We start from the raw sequence: 18,874 nt of genomic DNA, 5'->3' as shown, positions 1-18,874 counted from the left end.
CTGATAATACAGCTATGTGGGATACCCTACATCAGAGTTTAGTAAGAGGCACAGTCAGCCATAGAACAAAAACCAAAAATTAAGGTGAACAAACAAGCCAAGGCTATGCAATGTAGTACTGAATGGTCTGGTTAGTGTTACTCAAACACGAACGTGCGTAAGGGCCACTGAGATCTTGTTAAAATGCAGTTTCTTATGCTTGCTTCGGCAGTACACATATACTAAAATTGGAACAATGCAGAGAAGGTTACCACGGCCCCTCCGCAATGACCCACAAATTCACATAGCATTTCATGTTTAAAAACAAACAACAACAAAAATCAGTTTCTGATTCAGCGGGTCTGGGGTGGAGCCTGAGATTCTGCATTTTTAGCAAGGTCCCAGGCGATGCTGATGTGCTGGTCCACAGCCCACACTTCCCGTAGCAAGAAGGCAGGGATCACACAAGCGAGTGGGAGTTAGCCACACAGAGGTGAGGCCAGAAGCAGAGCTCAGAATCCAGCATGTGCTCAGATACAGTAACCACCAGGTCTTACTCACTGCCACCGAATCAGAACAATCTACTCTAGAAGTTCCGAGAAAGAATGACCTGGGGATGGCCACGTGCCCACAGCCTGTCCTGAGCAGACAGTTGCTGTGGTTGGCACCACGGCATCCCTGACGCTTCCCTTGTCATGGTTTCCTGTACCAGACTGAGTCCAAGTCAAGGTCAGCTCTGTGATTTTTCCAAACCAGCATTTCTCATACGAATTTGAAATTCTGGACACCAAGTTAGCTGTGGTTGCTGGGCTGAAGGGTTATGAGACAGGCTGGGGCCATGAAGGCGATAGGGGTCATCTAATGCTGTGGTAATATCATAACTGCTAACATTTTTGAGTATTTAGTCTGAGCCTTGCTGTCGGTTAAGTGCCTTACATGGGAGAATCCATGGATTCAAAGTGGATGGCAATTTAAGAGTGAGAGCTCTGAAGCCAGACAACCCGAAACTGAACCCCAGTTTTGCCACTTTCTGTGTGACCTGGAGCAAATCACATTAGCCCCCTCTATGCCTCCACCTCCTCCTCTGTAGATGGGGAGAGTTATAGTACCTCTCCTAGATAGTCAGTGTGACAGCTGGCTGAACTAATAAATATAGAATATTTAGCGTAGCACTTAGCATTCAATAAAATCCTGGCTATTATTTTCTTATGCTTAGCCTTATTTGTAGAAAACCAGGAAACTGAGGCTGAAAGAGATTAAGTAGGTTGCCTGAAGTTACACAGCAAGTTAGAGGCAGAACTGATTCGAAACAAGGTTTGCAAATTTATGCAATTTATTTTAGATTTGTTGTTTGTAGATTTCAGGAGGCAGCAAAAACCTCTCATGGCCTCCAGAGGCAGCTCCCACCTGCCCAGCAATGGGGGCTGCTATTCCCTTTCTTAGATTCCTGTGAAATCTAAGCTCACAGCAGCCTCTTTTTTCAAGAACCACCTCGTGTGGGCTTTTCCTGCTTTTGACTAGAACAGACTTGACTTAAAGTAGATCCCTTCCAGGCAGGAGGAGGGAGGGAGATGATGGATGAGGGAAGAGGGAAGGCCCCATGGGGCAGGTAGCATCACCTGTGGCCTGGGAGGGAGGTGGGACTTCCCCGGATATAGGCAGGGGCTGGGAAACAGGCCCACAACAGGAGAATGGCAAAGTGCAGGACATGTTTGGGCACTGCCACTAACCCAGGTGGACTACAAGCAAGAGGACCAATGAAGACAGCTCCGTAACCACAGCTAACAATGACTGGCACTTACAATGCTGTTGGGCACTGTGTAAAGTATTTTAGACAGTTTAATTTAAACTTACTGAAATTGTACAAAGTATGGTTATGTAAGGGGATGTTTTGTTTCTTATACACACATATACAGGCATTCAGACACAAAAGATACTAAACACTGAAGTATTTAGTGGCAAAGAGACATGATGTCTAACTTAAGTAATAACCAATTTACTCTTAAATGGTTTATATATATAATGGTCTTATATATTAAATTATATGCATTTGTATACATATACAAACATACATAGACTCACAAACTTACACATAGGGAAAATGAGAGACTATAAGGTAACTGGGTAACATAAAAATTGGTAAATGTGGGTAAAGGAATGGAAATTTCTTACATTTTTACAACTTTCCTGTAAGTTTAAAATTATATCAAAATTTACAAGATTCCAAAATGTGCATGGGAAAAAGATTTTTAAAATATCTTTAAAAATAGTATGAGGTCAATACTACTATCACCACCATCTTATTAATGAGGAAAGTGAGGCAAAGAATGAGAGATGTAGAAAATGGAGTGGGACCAGCTTCAAGAGGTTTTGACTGTCAAACTCAGAAGGATGTCCCTCAGTAAACTCAGGAAGGCCCTAAAGAGTATGAAGAGAGGGGTGGTCAGCATTGGGTTATGTAAGACTAATCTGAAAGCAGGCTACAGGTTGGCTGGAGGGGGGGGGGCTCTCATTTTGTCTTTATTTTCAATTAAGCTTCAATAGGAATGAACAGAAAAGGAAGGTGTCAGAGTCTACAAAAGAAAGGGCAGAAGAATTGGCAGTTAGATAGGAGGAAGAATCCAGATGATGGAAACAGGGGTTGCCTGTGTGTGGTGGGGGAACTGGGTAAGTGGGGACCAGGTGGGAGGGGTACCTACATTTTGCTGTATACCTTTTGGATCTTCAGAATTTGAACCATGCAGGTTTAGAGTGGCATTTTCTCATGGTAATGGCAGAAAAGGCAAGAGACCAGGGCTGGATTCAGGTTTAGATCTGTGGTAGACTGACTGCATGCAGTGTTTGTCTGGACCCAGAAATGATGTCCAGCAGATAACTGGAAATGGGCATTTGAGCTTTCACTGTGGAGGAGGTAGCAGAAAGCCTGGGGTCGGTCACAGGACACTATTAGGGAACAACAATAGGAGATAAGGCCAAAAAATGCCTTTCCTTTCCTGCAGAAGAGTGACTGCCGGGGCACCTGGGTGGCTCAGTTGGTTAAGCATCTGACTTCAGCTCAGGTCATTGTCTCATGGTTCATGAGTTTGAGCCCCGCATCAGACTCTCTTCTGTCAGTGCAGAGCCTGCTTGGGATCCTCTGCCCCCCTCTCTTCTTGTCCCTCCCCAATTCATGCATGCTCTCATGTGCTCTCTCTCAAAAATACATAAACATTTAAAGAAAAAAAAAAGAGTGACTGCCAATAAAGGAGGTGTGTCAACACCACCACTATATGCCTGTGCATTGTTGGTGGGAATGTAAATTGGTATAGCCACTATGAAAAAACAGTATGGGGGTTCCTCAAAAAAATTAAAAGTAGAACTACCATATGACCTAGCAATCCCACCTCTGGGTATTTATTTGAAGCAAATGAAAACACTAATTCAAAAAGGTATCTGCACCCCATGTTCAGTGCAGCATCATTTACAACAGCCAAGATATGGAAACTGATGAATGAATGGGTAAAGAAAATGTGGTGTATGTATACAATGGAATACTACCACCATAAAAAACAATGAAATATTGTGTTAATATGGATGGACCTTGAGAGCATTAAGGTAAGTGAAATAAGACAGAGAAAGATAAATACTGTATGACTTCATACGTGGAATCTAAAAACAAAACAAAACAAAACAAAACAAAACAAGCTCACAGATACAGAGAACAGATTGGTGGTTGGCAGAGGCAGGAGATGTGATGGGCAAAATAAGTGAAGGAGGTCAAAAGGTACAAACTTGCATTTATAAAAATAAGTCCTGGAGATATAATATACAGCATGGTGACTACAATTAACAATATTGCATTGCATTATTTGAAAATTGCTAAGAGTAAATATTAAAAGTTCTCATCACAAGAAGAAAAAATTATAACTGTATTGATGGATGTTAACTGGACTTTTGTGATGATCATTTTGCAATATATACAAAACTGAATCATTACATTGTACACCTAAAACTAAATGTATATGTCAATTATATCTCAGCAAAATAAATAAAAATAAAGGAAAAAAAGGACATCGGTGACGGAGGAGGGGTAGCCACATTGTTAAGTCAAGGAAGATATCACTGTGTGGCTCCTGTGACCTTTCTGGAACTGTGATCAGAGCATGGGGGGGGGAAGGGGGGGAGCACTAAAACGTGAATAGGGGTTATGGAGCCAGTGGTTACAGGACTCCTGTGTTCTTCAGAGGGAGGGGTATGGGGTAGGAGCATACAGACTGAAGACTGATTCTTGGAGAGGGAACACCTGAGCACACTGGAGAGAAATCCACAGATGCCTGAAGAAAGGAAGAGATTTCTTTGCTATGAGGACCAAGAAGTAGGCCAGGCTGCAGAAGAGGCCGGAGGGATTCTAGTCCTGGTTGGGTTCAGTGGTTCTCAAACTTAAGAGGGCATCAAAATCACTTGGGGGTTCTTTTTACAAATGTGGAGTCTGAGTTCCACATAACCCGTAGATTCTGATTATGTTGACTGGCTGGGCCTGGAAATCTGCATCTGAGCCACTCTTAGGGGGTCCAGATGTATGCATTCAATAGACGATGCTGCCTCAGGGGAAAACTAGCTCCTTGGCCAAACTTAAGAAGAAACCGTGTTTGTTACCACTAAATTGAATGTGCAAGCTACTGACTGGAATTAAGAAAACCTGGTCAGGGGCGCCTGGGTGGCGCAGTCGGTTAAGCGTCCGACTTCAGCCAGGTCACGATCTCGCGGTCCGGGAGTTCGAGCCCTGCGTCACGCTCTGGGCTGATGGCTCAGAGCCTGGAGCCTGTTTCCGATTCTGTGTCTCCCTCTCTCTCTGCCCCTCCTCCGTTCATGCTCTGTTTCTCTCTGTCCCCCAAAAATAAATAAACGTTGAAAAAAAAAATTAAAAAAAAAAAAGAAAACCTGGTCAAAGAGGAGGACAGGCCATCATTATAGATGTACTTTATTTAAAGGTAAAAGCAAATTCAGTGTTTCTAATTACAGAACTTTACAACTTTATGGCTTGACCTCTGGTGTCATTCACAAGGTCTGCTATTTTCTTTTAAAAAATGTTTTTAAGTTTATTTATTTATTTTGAGAGAGAGAGAGAGAGTACATGTAAGCACAAGAGAGCATGGGCAGGGAATGGGCAGAGAGAGAGAGAGACAGAGAGACAGAGAGACAGAGAGAGAGAATCCCAAGTAGGCTCTATGCTATCAGAGTAGAGCTTGATGTGGGCTTGAACTCAGGATCCACGAGATTATGACCTGAGCTGAAATCAAGAGGTAGACATTTAACCAACTGAGTCACCTAGGTGCCCCAGAAATGCTATTTTCTAACACAGGATCCTCTTCATTTTCCTAGTGTGTAATTACATTATGTTTTCATTATTTCTCTATAAATTCCATGAAGGGCAATGTCTGCCTTTGATCACTACTGTACCCCTTTCCTAGCACAGCTCCCACCAAAAACCAAATACATGCAGGTAAGGTATTCTTTTGTTTCAATTCTACCCAATGTGCCAAAGAACTGCAAGGTAACTCATGCCCAGCTAGAGCCAGTTTGGGCCTGAGATGACCCAAATGACTTCTAGTGAACCCCAAACAAACATCCCACAGCATGTTCTGCTGGGCAAGCAAGAATGTTGCAGACCAAGCCCATGTGCTGTGAAGACACCAAGGTCCAAGAGGAACTTGATTCTTGCTAAGTCTTTTGTGCCAAAGTAATAAGAGATGGAGCTCTACTGAACACAGTCACTAAGGAAGGTGAAGAAGGATGCTGATCACCACCATGGACCAAAGAATTTGGTCAGGTCACTGAACCCTGGGGGGAGCTTGTAAAACCTACTGTACTCAGAAAAACAGCTCACTCACCCTGCTTACTGAAGGAGGACATCTGCTAAAACGAGTAGAGCAAACACAAAAGTCTGGCTCTCCAAACAGACCCTGAGCACTGGAAGAAGTCGCCACTGCAGGAATCACCATAGTGAAGGGGGCTCTGGGCTGAATTACCAGTATGAAGTCAGTGTTGCTCTCCCTGACAGCCTTGCCTGACCTACAGGATGCTGAAGAACGTGCATTTTGGGGGCAGGCAGACTGATTTTGAATCCCGGTTCTGCCACTTATTAGCTTATAATCCTGGGCCAAATTTTCAAACTCCCTAAGCCTCAGTTTCCCCATCAGCAGAATGGAGATAGTATCTGTTCTTACCTCATTGGGCTGCTATGAGAATTAAATTGGAAAATGCATTCAGAGCCCACAGCCCAGACCTTGGCATAATCTAAAGTCTTAATAAATGTTAGCTATTATTAGTTCTTACCCACAGGCTATGATCTATATGGTGACAATGTCTGCACTCCCCACTCTCTTGGAGGCTCAAGGACACAGATGTATGTATGAAATCCAGACTGGGTTCTGCTGAGGTCAGACAGAAGATGCACTGGAGGCCCAACCCCCAGGCTTACATCTCCACAGCAGCTTAAACCAATTTATTCAGAAGCATTACTGCTGCAATGGGAATTTAAAGATTTTCACATTAAGGCAAAGAGGAACCTAAATCTCCCTGATCCTTAACATGCCAGGAAAGAAATCACAAGACAGGTACAGAAGAGGGGAAACTGCTCAACGGGAAGGTGATTGACATCCCCCATAGATCTACTTCTTCCCTTCCACAACTATTTTTTAAATACTAAAATCATACTAAAATACTAATTAGTATTTTTTAAATACTAAATCATCTCAATTTTTCTAGGTAGAACTGTATAAATCTTTAGTTTAAAACCTTTTAGACGGTACTCTCATGTAATCTCACTGACACTCTACAAGTGCTTATGAGGAAAGACAATATTTACCTACAGTCATGGTTCTCCAATCTGGCTCTACCCTAGAAATCCTATGCCCAGACCATACCCTAGTCCAATTAAACCAGAATGTCTGGGAGTGGACCAGACATGGGTATTTTTTTTTTTATGTTTATTTATCTATTTTGAGAGTGGGGAGGGGCAGAGAGAGAATCCCAACCAGGCTCTGCACTGTCAGCACAGAGCCTGACACAGGGCTCAAACTCATGAACCTGTGAGATCATGATCTGAACAAAAACCAAAAGTTGGATGCTTACCTGACTAAGCCCCCCAGGCATCTCAGACATGGGTATTTTTTAGCACTCCCCTCTTGTGAGTCCAACATGCAATCAAACTTGAGAATCACTGACTGATCCTATTGTCCCCCAGCTCCTATCGCTGTTGTGGAAAGGAGATCAAGGGTTATTATTCCCTGTGGTAGAGCAATGGAGACTAGGGCTCAGGGAAGGCAAGTGACTTGTTGCTCTGAAGAAGGGCCAGAAAGAATCTAAAACTCACAACTGAGGAGCATTCATCTCCTGGCTCAGTGCACTCCTATAGCATGCCAGCCCCTGGGCTACCTAATAACCACGGATGGAGAACACCCAGGTAGTCAAGCTGTTCTACTACGGAAGGTACATGGGGAAGGCCTTTCTAAACTTCATTTGTGAACTGAAGCTTGAAGCAAAGATGCTGAGCAATGGTGGGGCCTGCTGAAGGTCCAGCTTGGACAAAATAAGATTGGGGATGATACTAAAATGTTCGTAAGGCAATGAAGACCATTTCAGTTGGTTGCACCTACCTGGGCTCAGAAGGTTCTTCAAATCTGGTCAATTTTTGCCTGTGACCACTAACAAAATATCTTAGGTCATTCTGCCTGCAAACATTTGGCCAGTGGTTCCCAGATTTGAAGGGGCAGCAGAGTCACCTGGAGGGCCCTTAAAAGATCACAGGGCTCCACTCCCAGAATTTTTGATTCAGTAGGGCAAAGGTGGACATGAGAATCTGTGTTTCTAACAAGTTCCTAGGAGAGGCTGATATGCTTGCTAGTCTGGGACCACATTTTGACAACTTGGTCTGGGTGACCAGTGAGGAGGCTGATGAAATACCCAGGGTCTCCACTGGCAGCTGGCAAATGTTTGTTTTATGTCAGCAATGGAACTAAAGCACTCAGGCTGGTTTTGAAACTCCCTGAGCTGTTAAGATATCTTTTAATAGTCCTATCTAGCAAAAGTCATTGTTTACTGGAAAGATGTTTATCTCTTAAATAAGATCAGATTTTTCAGAGAAACAAAAAGAAAGTGGTGTATGTCCAAAAGACCTGGTACTCTAAATATATGAATTGAGCAGTGACTATATAATGATCGATAAAGCTATAAAATATACTGAGGAGGCCTTAATTGTTGCATTTAGAACTATCCAGAGAGTGGAACTTGAATATAATGAGACACCTCTAATTTGGTATTGGTCAACCCTATGAAGTATATTCTAACTTATTCTCATTTTGCCAGTGAAGAAATTGAGGCTCAGGAGGGTTTACATAACTTAACCAAGGTCACGGAACTTGTGACAAGGTGACAAGGAAAGGATGTAAAATCCAAATTGTGGTCAAGGGGACCAGCACAAACAATGCCTCCCTAGAGGGTTTGTGAGGATTCAGTGAGAAGAGGCACTTACCTCTTCCACACACCTCTGCTACACTCCTTAGGGTTGAAGTAGGACTGGGCGGATGGCATAAGTTCCCAGGGGTGAAGGAGCCCAGTGACCCTTTCTCCACTTTTTCTCCGCAGAGCAGCTCAGCACTGATGTCCTCTGATTCTCTCCAGAGTATGGATACATAAATGCTATACATTCTAATGTGAAGAGAAGTCCTTCTGGCTTCTGGAATTCCCTTAGACTTCCTGCTTCCCTGTGCTTTATTTCACAATGGAGGAGAAAACCATTCCACATTTTGCCACCACTGGGCTTCAGGTTAGCCAAAGACCTAGAACAACTGGTGTGCTCCGAGCAATCAGAGCTATGCAGGTAAACAGTGCTTGCTTATGAAACCACTTCCTTTAGCATAAGAAGGAGGGCCAGGTTACCTCACCAGCTGTCTTCAGTTCCCCTGTCTATAAAACAGGAATAATATGGTACTCTCTCCCAGGTTAATGTGAAGAGTCAATGAGCCAAATGCCAGTGGCTCTGCAAAGTATAGAGCAAAGACCCTCAGGATCACCTGGGGACCTGATGGAAATGCAAATTTCCAGGCCCCACAGCAGCCCTACTGAGTAGAGTTGGGGGGTGGGGGAGGAGGTGGGACTTGGGGAGTGGGGTTTAACAAGGCCTCCAGGGGGTTCTGAGGCTTCCCCACGTTGACAACCTCTGCTCTAAAGTCTAAGTTCCATGAGGACAGGATTTTTGTTGGTCCAATCACTTCTGAGTCTCCAGTGCTGGGACAATGCCTTATATATTACAGGCACCCTATCCTTTTACAGGCACTCAATAAATATTTCTGATTAAAGGAGTCCACATGAAACAGTGGAGGAAGGAAACCAAGGTTCAGAGAGTCTGGTGTTTCCAACTATATTTGCCCAGCTTGATGACTCTCTCACTAATTTGTAGTAAATATTATGAGTTGGACACTGACTGTCGTGTCTCACTCTCGCATTTCTAGCTCTTAGCGCACGCAGTGCCCAGCTCATCGGAACAGGCTCTTGGCAACACCCTACTGAAGGCACAAATGTCTCCAGTTCCAAAGCTAAATTCACAGCACAACTGCCAACAGGTGCGGCGGACAGGTCTGTCCCTCCATCTTCCTAAGATGGGGAAAAGAATTCTAGAGAACACCAAGCCCCCAGTTATAATGCAACTTGTCTGTTCAACTATTTGCCCTTCTCCCTTGCCCAAGGGTACACCCTGCTGTAGCAGGGACTTTGCTCTGATCCTCAGCACTAGCAACGGAGCCTGAAGCCCAGTAGGCACTCAATAAATACCTGCTGAATGAATGGCCAACCCCTGGCTGGGTGGGACGAGATAAATACCAATGCCCTTCTGCACCACCACCATGCTAAAATCAGCAGGTTCTCAAACAGCTCTCAAACAGTCCTGGGGGTGAAGGGGAGGGGGGAGGCACTTCTTGAGCGAAGAGACATGGTATCAAGCAGTTACAAATGAATTCCAGATACCTCCAGTTTTTGCATCAGCCTTTTTAGTTCTGCCATGACAACTGCAATTCATTACCCCTGCTTCACACACAGCCCTGGTGCCAGCTCACTGGCAAGAGTCACTTCACTCCAGAAATTCCAAAGAAGGGCTTGTCTCCGATAAGACTAAGGTAAAAGAATTTATTGACTTATTTATATAATGAGGGCTGCCAAGGTGGTTTGCAAACTCTGATGTCAATCTGGCTCAGATGAGCCCTGGCTTACAGGAAGACACTTGAGTTGGTAAGGAAGGAACAATGGTTCCTGTTCCTCTACCAATGCACAGGAGGGCAAACGAGCCTGACGAGTAACAGCTCCCATTAGAAAGCCTCATGTGCACTAAGCACTGGGCTAAGAATTGACATGTCTGGTGTCATTTCATCCTCCGGGGGTAGGTAGGTCCTACTCTGAGAAGAAACTTGTTCAAGGCCACTTACTACGTGTAATGACGGGGCCAGAACTTGATTTGGTGCCCTGTGAAGATCTTTATGAAGACCTTATCTACTTGCAGGGAATAGCGTGGAACGTCAGACCAATGTTGGGCTGGAAGCACACATTTTCCTCCACAGAGAACAAGATGCTGATAGGTGTGTTTCTGTTGGTTTCTCTGTAGTTAGAAAGGTCCTCTTCCCTCTGCTTCCCCCCCCTCCAAATTTATTGATTGTGCAGTGGTGCAAAGAGTAAGGCTCTGAAATCAGATGGGCCTAGATTCAGATTCTAATTCTGCCTCATTCTACCTGTGTGACCTTAAATTTAACACTTGACCATTCTTAGCCTCAGTTTCCCCATTTGCGAAATGCCAGGAATATACAATGAGCACGTGACAGATACTAGATAACGATGATTAAATATAACTATTATCATCCTCATTACCACCAATGTTAATGCCAGTTATTGTTCTTGTTGCTAGTAATACAAAGACAAACCACGCACTTGGAAGAAATTCCTAGAATACAAAGTGAAATGCTAAGAGTCCTATCTAAGAAAAGACATCACAAATGTTCAATCAGAAGGCTATCCCAAGGTCACCTCATCCTAGCAGCCACCTGATGCCTGTATCTTGCTATTTTATCCTTCCAAGTCAGGTACCAGTCAGTGGATCCTAAGGCTGCCCCAGTGACCAATGAAACAAGTAACCACCACTGGGCAGGGAGGAAGACAGTGTGGGGACAGCTGGGCTGCTACGGAACCAGGCCCAGCAACAGCAGGCAGCCGGCTGGGGAAAGTCAGCAGCTGCCGTTGGCCTGGTGTCCTGGCTGCCAGAGTGTGATGAATGGAGCAGGGGAAGAAAAAAGGCAACAAAGGTGTCCCTAATCTTGATGCAGCTTCACTTTTTTTCTGTCTGACCATTGAGTGAGAACTTAAGCCACGGTCTTTTTTCTTTGGCAGACATTTGAAACTGAAAGATCCCATTTCTTTCTACCGGTGAGATGTCATGGGTAGAAGCACTAAGGAGGCGAATGGGGCTGGGGAGGTGGGGCGGGGGCGGTAGGGGGAAGGGGAGGATGTGACCCACGGCACTTGTCCATTTTTCCCTTCCTTCTCGCTCTCTTCTCCATCCCCCACTGTGTCCAGCATCTTTATAGAATGTTCTATGTTCTCCCAACACAGCAACACTAAACGCCTGTCCCCGTCTCAATTATTTTGGCAAGAGGTTTACTGCTCAGGAGCTGGAGGCTTAATGGCCTGCTGGAGAAGGTTAAATAACAAAACACCACTGTATCCAGTTTCTGAGTTTTCTCTTCTTTTATCTCACTCTGAAACAGGGATTCAAGGCAGCCGAGAAGCCCGTCAGCAGCAAGCAGGGACTCTCGCTGTTCTGCCTAAGGGTTTGTAGCTGGCTGGCCCTCTCCATACTGGGAGACGCAGGGCATGTGAATTTTTCACACACACACTCAGCCCAGATCCAGCCATCTGCCCTTGTCCAAGTGGAAGCACTAGGAGATGTCACCCAAGCCATTTCTCCAAGGGAAGTAGGGGTCTTATCCAGGGCCCCTCGCTGAGCTGGGGGCTGTAGATCCTCACTGCCTGGAGGCAGGCAGGGCCAGAGAGAGCTCCTGACAGTCAGCATGGACTGCCAACTGCACCTGAATTGGCAACCCCTAAAATGCCACCAAAACCTGACCAAGACTTCTTCTATCCAAGATGCTGTGTGGCAGCACGCCAGCCACCTTCCAACTCCCATTTCTTTGAGCCTTGTCTCCCCTTATGTGCACCTGAGCTTGGTGTTCCTACCCTTGCAGTAACTAAGGCAACCTGATTCTCTTCTCTTCAAAAGAGCAGTGTTTCATAGCTACCTGGGATCCCAGGGGATTGGAGAATCAGGTCAGTTCGGCTAGGCAAAAAGCCGGAGGGGTGGTGACAGAGAGTAGCTGCCTTGGCTACTAATTCCCTGGCCATCGAGAACATTTACCCAAGCGACTTGGAAACGACTTTGAGCTCTCAACACACACTGTATCCTTTAGAGTTTCTCTGCCTCCATCTCTGCTCTCTCTTTCCCAGAGCTCTGGTTAGCTGGCTGCTCCCACCCGGCGGTGGGGGGGGGGGGGGGTGCCCAACAGTCTCCTAATCCCCCGAGGATTTCATGGGCTTCTCTGATCAAGCCTCCTCTGCAACACAGCTCCCTGAGAACCCTAGCAAGTTTTCCACCTTATTGACAGGGGACTCTGGAGTAGCTACAGCAAATATGAGTGTGGATTTAAGAGTCCAACTACCTGGCTTCCAATCTGGGGTGCAGCACCTCCCGGTGACCTTGACCAAGTTAATCTTTCTAAGTCTCAGTTTCCTCATCTGAAAATGAAAATAATAACAGTACTTACCGCACAAGGTTGGCAAAAGGATGGCATGTGATAACAGAAAAGGCTCAGCCCAGTGTGTAGCATAAATTCAGTATCCTGGGACACAACTCACCAACAGTCGTGACAGCATGAAAGAAACCTGCTGGTCTACACCACCAGAAAGGATTATGGAAAATAACTGAGCCACAAGCATAAAATATTCCCAAAATATTATGTGGGTAGGAGAAACTGGATCTGATTTTTAGGGAAAAGTTTACATAAGAGAAAGAGGGAAAAAGATCTTTCCTAAAGATTCAAGGTGTGACCTTGGGCAAGTCACTTGTCTCTGAGTCTTAGTTTCATCAGTGAAATGAGAGGGCTGGGTTACAAGAGCAGAAAGGTCCTTCCCAGCTGAAAACTGGGGAGAGAGCTGGGCAGAGAGTCTCCATTTGACTCAAGTGTTTCACAGGCATTTTCTAATAAAAGCTAAAAGAACTAGCGTTCCCACGTACCTCGTGGGTATCAGGCTCCGTGCTAAATGCCCTATCTGATTTAGCTTATTTAATGTCCATAACATTATGGACAACTATATGTATGTCTCTATCACAGAAAAGACTCAGAGGGGAATATGCGACTTGCCAAGGTCACTCACTCAGGTAGCAAGTAGCAGATCCAAAATGCCAGGATTCTTTTTTTTTTTTTAACGTTTACTTATTTTTGAGAGAGAGAGAGAGAGAAAGAATGCACCTGTGAGCAGGGGAGGGGCAGAGAGAGAGAGGGAGAGAGAGAATCCCAAGTGGGGCCCCTGCTGTCAGCCCAGAACCTGACCCAGAGCTTGAACCCATGAACTGTGAGAGCATAAGCCAAGCCAAAAACCAACAGTCAAATGCTTAACCAACTGACCACCCAGGCACCCCAAGATGCCAGGATTCAAAGGTTCACACTCTTTCCGTTGTCCATACTTGCTCTCTGGTTAACTGTGGCCTGGTCACACCAGAATGGTACAGGTAAGTGAAATCATGCTTGTCCTCGCTCCATTCCCCAAGGCCAAATTCCTTAGGCAAGGGAGCACAGGCCTTGCTTCAGCAACTAATTCAGTAGGCAGCTGAGTAGTGCAGTGGTTAGAAATGCGTTTTCTGGTTTCAATGTACCTAGCATTGGCATTACAGCTTCAGGAAAGTTGAGTGGCTTTCACCAAACTCAACCCCGCCAGCCTCAGTTTCCCCATTGTACCTATTCGCAGTGTTATTAGAGGGATTAAAGGAAATCACCCATGTACTCAGCAGACTGCCTGAATATAATAAATGCTCAGTCGTTATTTCCTACCTAGCTAAACAGAAGAGCATATAGGCAGTGATGAGCAGTTTTGAAATTAATCTATGGCAGGAATATGGCAGGGATCCAAGAACCCCCTGAAATTATGTGCCAAAATTATGCACTTGCACTTTCCTTCAGGAAGCATTTTTTTTTAATTTGCATACAAGTTAGTTAGCCTATAGCGCAATAATGATTTCAGCAGAACTGTGCTTCATCTCCTACATAGTAACACCCAGTGCTCATCCCCACAAGTGTCCTCCTTAATGCCCCTTGCCCATTTAGCCCATTACCCCAACCCACAACCCCTCCAGGGCCCTCAGTTTGTTTTCTATATTTAAGAGTCTCTTATATTTTGCCCCACCTCCCTGTTTTTATATTATTTTTGCTTCCCTTCCCTTATGTTCATCTGTTTTGTATCTTAAATGTTCAGGAAGCATCTTTAACCTTTGTCAGATTCTCATAAGGGTCTGCGGCCAGAAGGAGGTTAAGAGCTTAAGACTGTAGACCAACTTCCTGCAATATAAATCATTTCTGAAATAACAAGGTTACTAGCAAAAATTCCTCCTATCATGAGAGAAGTTGCTGGGTCCTCTTGACATAGCCTCTTAGCCATGTGGGCCTCCGGTACTTATCACATAGCCCCAGAAACTGTGCCTACAGAGTTCCCAGGTGGTTCCTGGAAGAAGGTCTGAACACACACCACAGATAAAGCAGGAATTAGGCTTCAAGAACCTTCTCTGGCAGGACCAGTTCAAACAACCCATTCTTCCTCGGAGAACAATCAGCATATTTGTTTTTGCATACCACTAAGTTAAATACACAAGGAATGCTGGCCCTTTGCTGGGAGCTCCCAGAAGCACCCAGAGCCATTCTGCTAAAGGAACAGTGCTCCAAAGGGCTGGGGAGACCTGAGCTGCAGCACCTGATTCCCCACAGGCCCGGCACCTTCCCAGGCCAGCCTGTGGTGCCGCTGGAGCCTTTGGCCCAGTAGGCAGGGCCCAAGCTGCCCACTGGACCCTCTCCGGTTGTTGGGACAACCGTCCTCAGGAATTTCGGCCTCCCAGTCTTGCCCTGGGTGAGAAGGGAAGAGAGTTGGCAAGGCCGCCTGCCTGGCTGCTCTTCCGACCCGCTGGTGAAAGGGGAAGCTGAAAACTGGATTCCCTACCCCCAGTAGCCTCCATGCCGGACAGCACACGAAACAGCTCAGCCCCAGAGGGAGGAATGTGCCAAGACATTCTTCAGGGTTGGTAACCCGAGACGCTATTTTGTTCTTCGTGGCTAAGAAATCACTTTTCTGACTGAAGGACCCTTTGACTTACTTCTTTTAAATTCAGGGGAATGGGCGGGCATCTCCCTGATTCAGGTAAGGAAAAAGCCAAGACAAATGCAAACACACACACACACACACACACACACACACACTTAAGGAGCAGAATTTTTTATGTGATCTTCTGCTTCACAGCATTAATCAGTTGCAGAGATGTAACTACCCTGGCAGAATTGATTTCCCACATCCCACCACCCCAAAGAAGAAGTCTGGCTCGTTTATGCTTTAATTTTTTTCCTCTTCCTCGTTATAGTCCCCTCTCCCCATTCGGCCATGGAGTCAAGAGGGGTAAGACGAGGCCAAGGAGTCCGAAATCACATTTGAGACCTGGCAGGGTCCTGTGACCATCTAATAAGCTGTCTTCTCTCACCAATGGAGCACTTTACCTCAAAGAGGTCAAGTGCTTTACCTGAGGCCACACAGGCACGACTACAAGACAAAATTTCCTAATGGGGTGTACAGGAGGGAAATTCCAGAGAGCCACAAGTGGATGTCCTTCTGCTCATCTCTTTCTCAAAATTTCCAGTTGGCCCACCACAACAGTGACTTTGGGGTTACACTAGGTACACTTCAGCACCCCAAACTCAGTCCCCACCCCCACCAGCCCAGTCTGGGTGGAATGACCAGGAGGTAGGAAGATGCATTAAAACCAATGACTTGCAAGGTGAAGTGAGCAGCTTAGTTAAATGCCAGTATGTTTTTAATTCCTCTCCACTGCTTGCCAATCTGCCTAAAAACAAAGGCTGGGGACACCTGTTGCTTGGGTATGGGCAGGCTACAGTAGAGAGCTACAATATAATGGCACTGGATTTTTTTTTTTTTTTCTGCTCCACTGTATTTTTGAGGATCTCTTCTATTTATGACAATAGATGTTACTGGTTTCCCATTTGTGAGAGTTGAAAATTTTCAAATTTTCAAATTCAGTTGATTTAAAGTCAAATATTAAATAAGCAACAGTACAAGTCAATATAGTATAAAATCATGATGGTGGTTCACATGATACCAAAATTTGAAAAATAATGCTGTAGCCAAGTCAGTTTTACACTTGCCCTCTTCCAAGGGTAAACAATTGAGAAGCTTTCTCTAGCTGTATTATCCTCTCAGAGCCTCAGAGAAGTCCCTAAATTCACGACTAGGGTGAGGGAGCACTGCTGGGTGCAGGGCTGTCTCAGTCCTCCAACATCCCACTGCTGACAGCACACTGGCCTCAGTAAGCTTCAGGAACCAAAACTGGGGAGGAAACAGAAGACTGAACCTGTGTATGTTCTAGATGAGAACAAGGGGCTGCCTAGTGCACCAACACTGTAACAGCGTCCCTGGGGACAGATGACCCTGAGGGGGAATGAAGAGGAAGGAAAGTGAGTCCCGACAAGGTTAGAACGTCAGAGCTGGTAAGGAAAATGGTGTATTATGGCAAGTGGTGGAAAGATCAACATATTCAAGCAAATCACACCTCTGGGCCTCAACTTTTCTCTTACCTTTGAAAATAAGAGCTGGGCCCTGATCATCTATGCCCCTTTCAGTTTTTTAGAGTTCGACTATTACTCCTTCCCTTCCAAGAAAACCATTAATCTTACAAAGTGGGAACCTGAGGCTTAGAGTTAAAGCAGCTTGCCCAAGGGATGTTTTCTCTAGCATTAAAAAAATAAAAAAAATTTCTTTTCCAAGGGTACCTGGCTGGTCCAGTAGGTAAAGCATATGACTCTTGATCTTGAGGTCATGAGTTCAAGCCTCACAATGGGCATAGGGCTTATTTAAAAAAAAAAAAAATGATCTTCCATATTACATTGAGACATCCCACATGGTACTGAGAATAGAGTAAGCACCCAGTAAATGTTAAATGAATTAACTTAAAGTGCTCACAGAAACTACTGGGAATCTCTGCTCTAATTTTCTTTCTGCTCCTTTTTTTAAAACCCTTGCTACACACCCTGTCTTGGACTTTCCGGGACCTCCATCCCAACCCCATAAGACGAAGGGTCCAAAAAATTCATCTCTATTGCTCTGCAGGCACCTAACAGCCAAAGGTCACACTGACCAGGTGAAAATTCCACATTCCTAAGACACTAAGACCACAGACCAAGACAGCGAAGGACAACAAAGCAATCTCAGAGGGTGGTTCTCGCCTCCTCTCAGGACATACATGCGGAGGGTGTGTGTATGTGTGTGTGGAAAGAAATGCCAAGCAATCAAAACCGGGTGAAAGTCTGGAAGCTAAGAGCCATGCCATACCAGTCATCTCAGACTCCACCTGCCTCAGCAAAATAATAAATAAATAAATAAATAAATAAATAAATAAATAAATAAATATCCTGTGCTACAGCCGCCTTAAGTGCCCACCAAGGTCAGGACGCACTGGTGCAGAGCTGAGGAACTCCGGACCCCGGAGGAAGAAAGGGAGAACGAGGCGATGGGCAGGGCTTTGCGGGAGGCCTCTCACCTCCATCTACATCCTAACAGCTTCCAAGTTGCTGTGAGATTCCTGGAGAACCAGTCTCCCAGATCAGCCCTCCCCCGCTCCTTCCTTTCCTTCCCACTCCGGCCTCCAGCACCCCTGGCTGCTCCTATGCTCTTCTCAAGAGCCTCCCAGGCACCTGTCAAAAACCACACTCTAGGCTGCCTTCCCCTCCGCGTACAGTCCTTCCTCCAGCAGTTTCCCACTGAATCCTGGGTCCCTACCACCCCCACCAAACTAGATGCTTCCCCATCACCCCCCTCATGCTGGGGAAAGCCTCCTTGGGAAGCCCCAGAATCACAAGGCAAAGTTGCCCGCCCCCCAGCCCCCGCCCGACCTCTTCCTAAAAGGGGCGGGGGGCGGGGCTAGAGCTTAAGGTCAAAACTCTGGGCAGGTGCCGGCTGGGGCCTAAGTCCTCCATCGGGGAGTCGGTGGGGGCTATGGTCAACCCACTGGCCGTCCCCTCCTCCCAGCAGCCCACCCGGGCAGGAGCAGCGCTCCAGACCGCGGGGGGTGGGGGTGGGGATGGGGGCGGCAAACTGAAGAAAGCGCAAGAGGCTCGCAGAGTTCCCTTGCTCCCCCCTGCCCAGTCCAGGCTGGTAGCCCCAGGCCAGCCCGGGAGGTGTGGGGGCTGCCCGGGGTCCTACCTGTCTCGCGGGTCGATCCAGCTGGTGGTGCGGCTCGTGTGGTCTATGTAGTAGACCTTGCCGTCGAAGTCGCGCGCCTCCTCCCAGCCCTCCGGCAGGGGCAGCTCCGGCCGGGGCATCTTCCCGAGCGCGGCCCGCGCTCCCCCATGCAGCTCCCGGCCGCCGCGGGGGCACCCGGCTCAGCGGCTCCGGCCGGCCGTACCCGGCCCGGGCGGCCGCCGAGGCACCATGATGGGGGGGTGGGGAGGTGGCGCCCGCGGACTGGGGGCCCTAGTGGGGGCTGGCCGGGGTGGCGCCGCGGTCCATGCGGCCCTGCGGCTCCCGCCCGGCGCCGCCCGCTGCTCCCGCCGCC

General features: G+C 46.5%; 1 protein-coding gene and 1 non-coding gene across 2 annotated transcripts in view; one reads left to right on the top strand and one right to left on the bottom strand.

The window, feature by feature from the left end:
- WWC1 (WW and C2 domain containing 1) overlaps positions 1 to 18,859 on the bottom strand; it is a 155,530-nt gene extending 136,671 nt beyond the window's left edge. The window contains exon 1 of the mRNA XM_040444328.1: positions 18,523 to 18,859. Within this exon, the coding sequence (XP_040300262.1) occupies positions 18,523 to 18,641 (119 nt within the window). The 5' untranslated portion in view covers positions 18,642 to 18,859. The remainder of the gene's footprint in view (positions 1 to 18,522) is intronic.
- Positions 198 to 301, top strand: LOC121016950 (U6 spliceosomal RNA). Its single transcript, XR_005784549.1, has one exon. It is a non-coding gene; the product is annotated as a U6 spliceosomal RNA (small nuclear RNA).
- Positions 18,860 to 18,874: the final 15 nt, after the last annotated feature.

The sequence above is a fragment of the Herpailurus yagouaroundi genome, unplaced genomic scaffold, assembly GCF_014898765.1.
Source record: "Herpailurus yagouaroundi ecotype Mexico unplaced genomic scaffold, PumYag 29, whole genome shotgun sequence".
Classification (NCBI taxonomy): Eukaryota; Metazoa; Chordata; class Mammalia; order Carnivora; family Felidae; genus Herpailurus; species Herpailurus yagouaroundi.
This window is presented reverse-complemented; position numbering and strand designations above follow the sequence as displayed.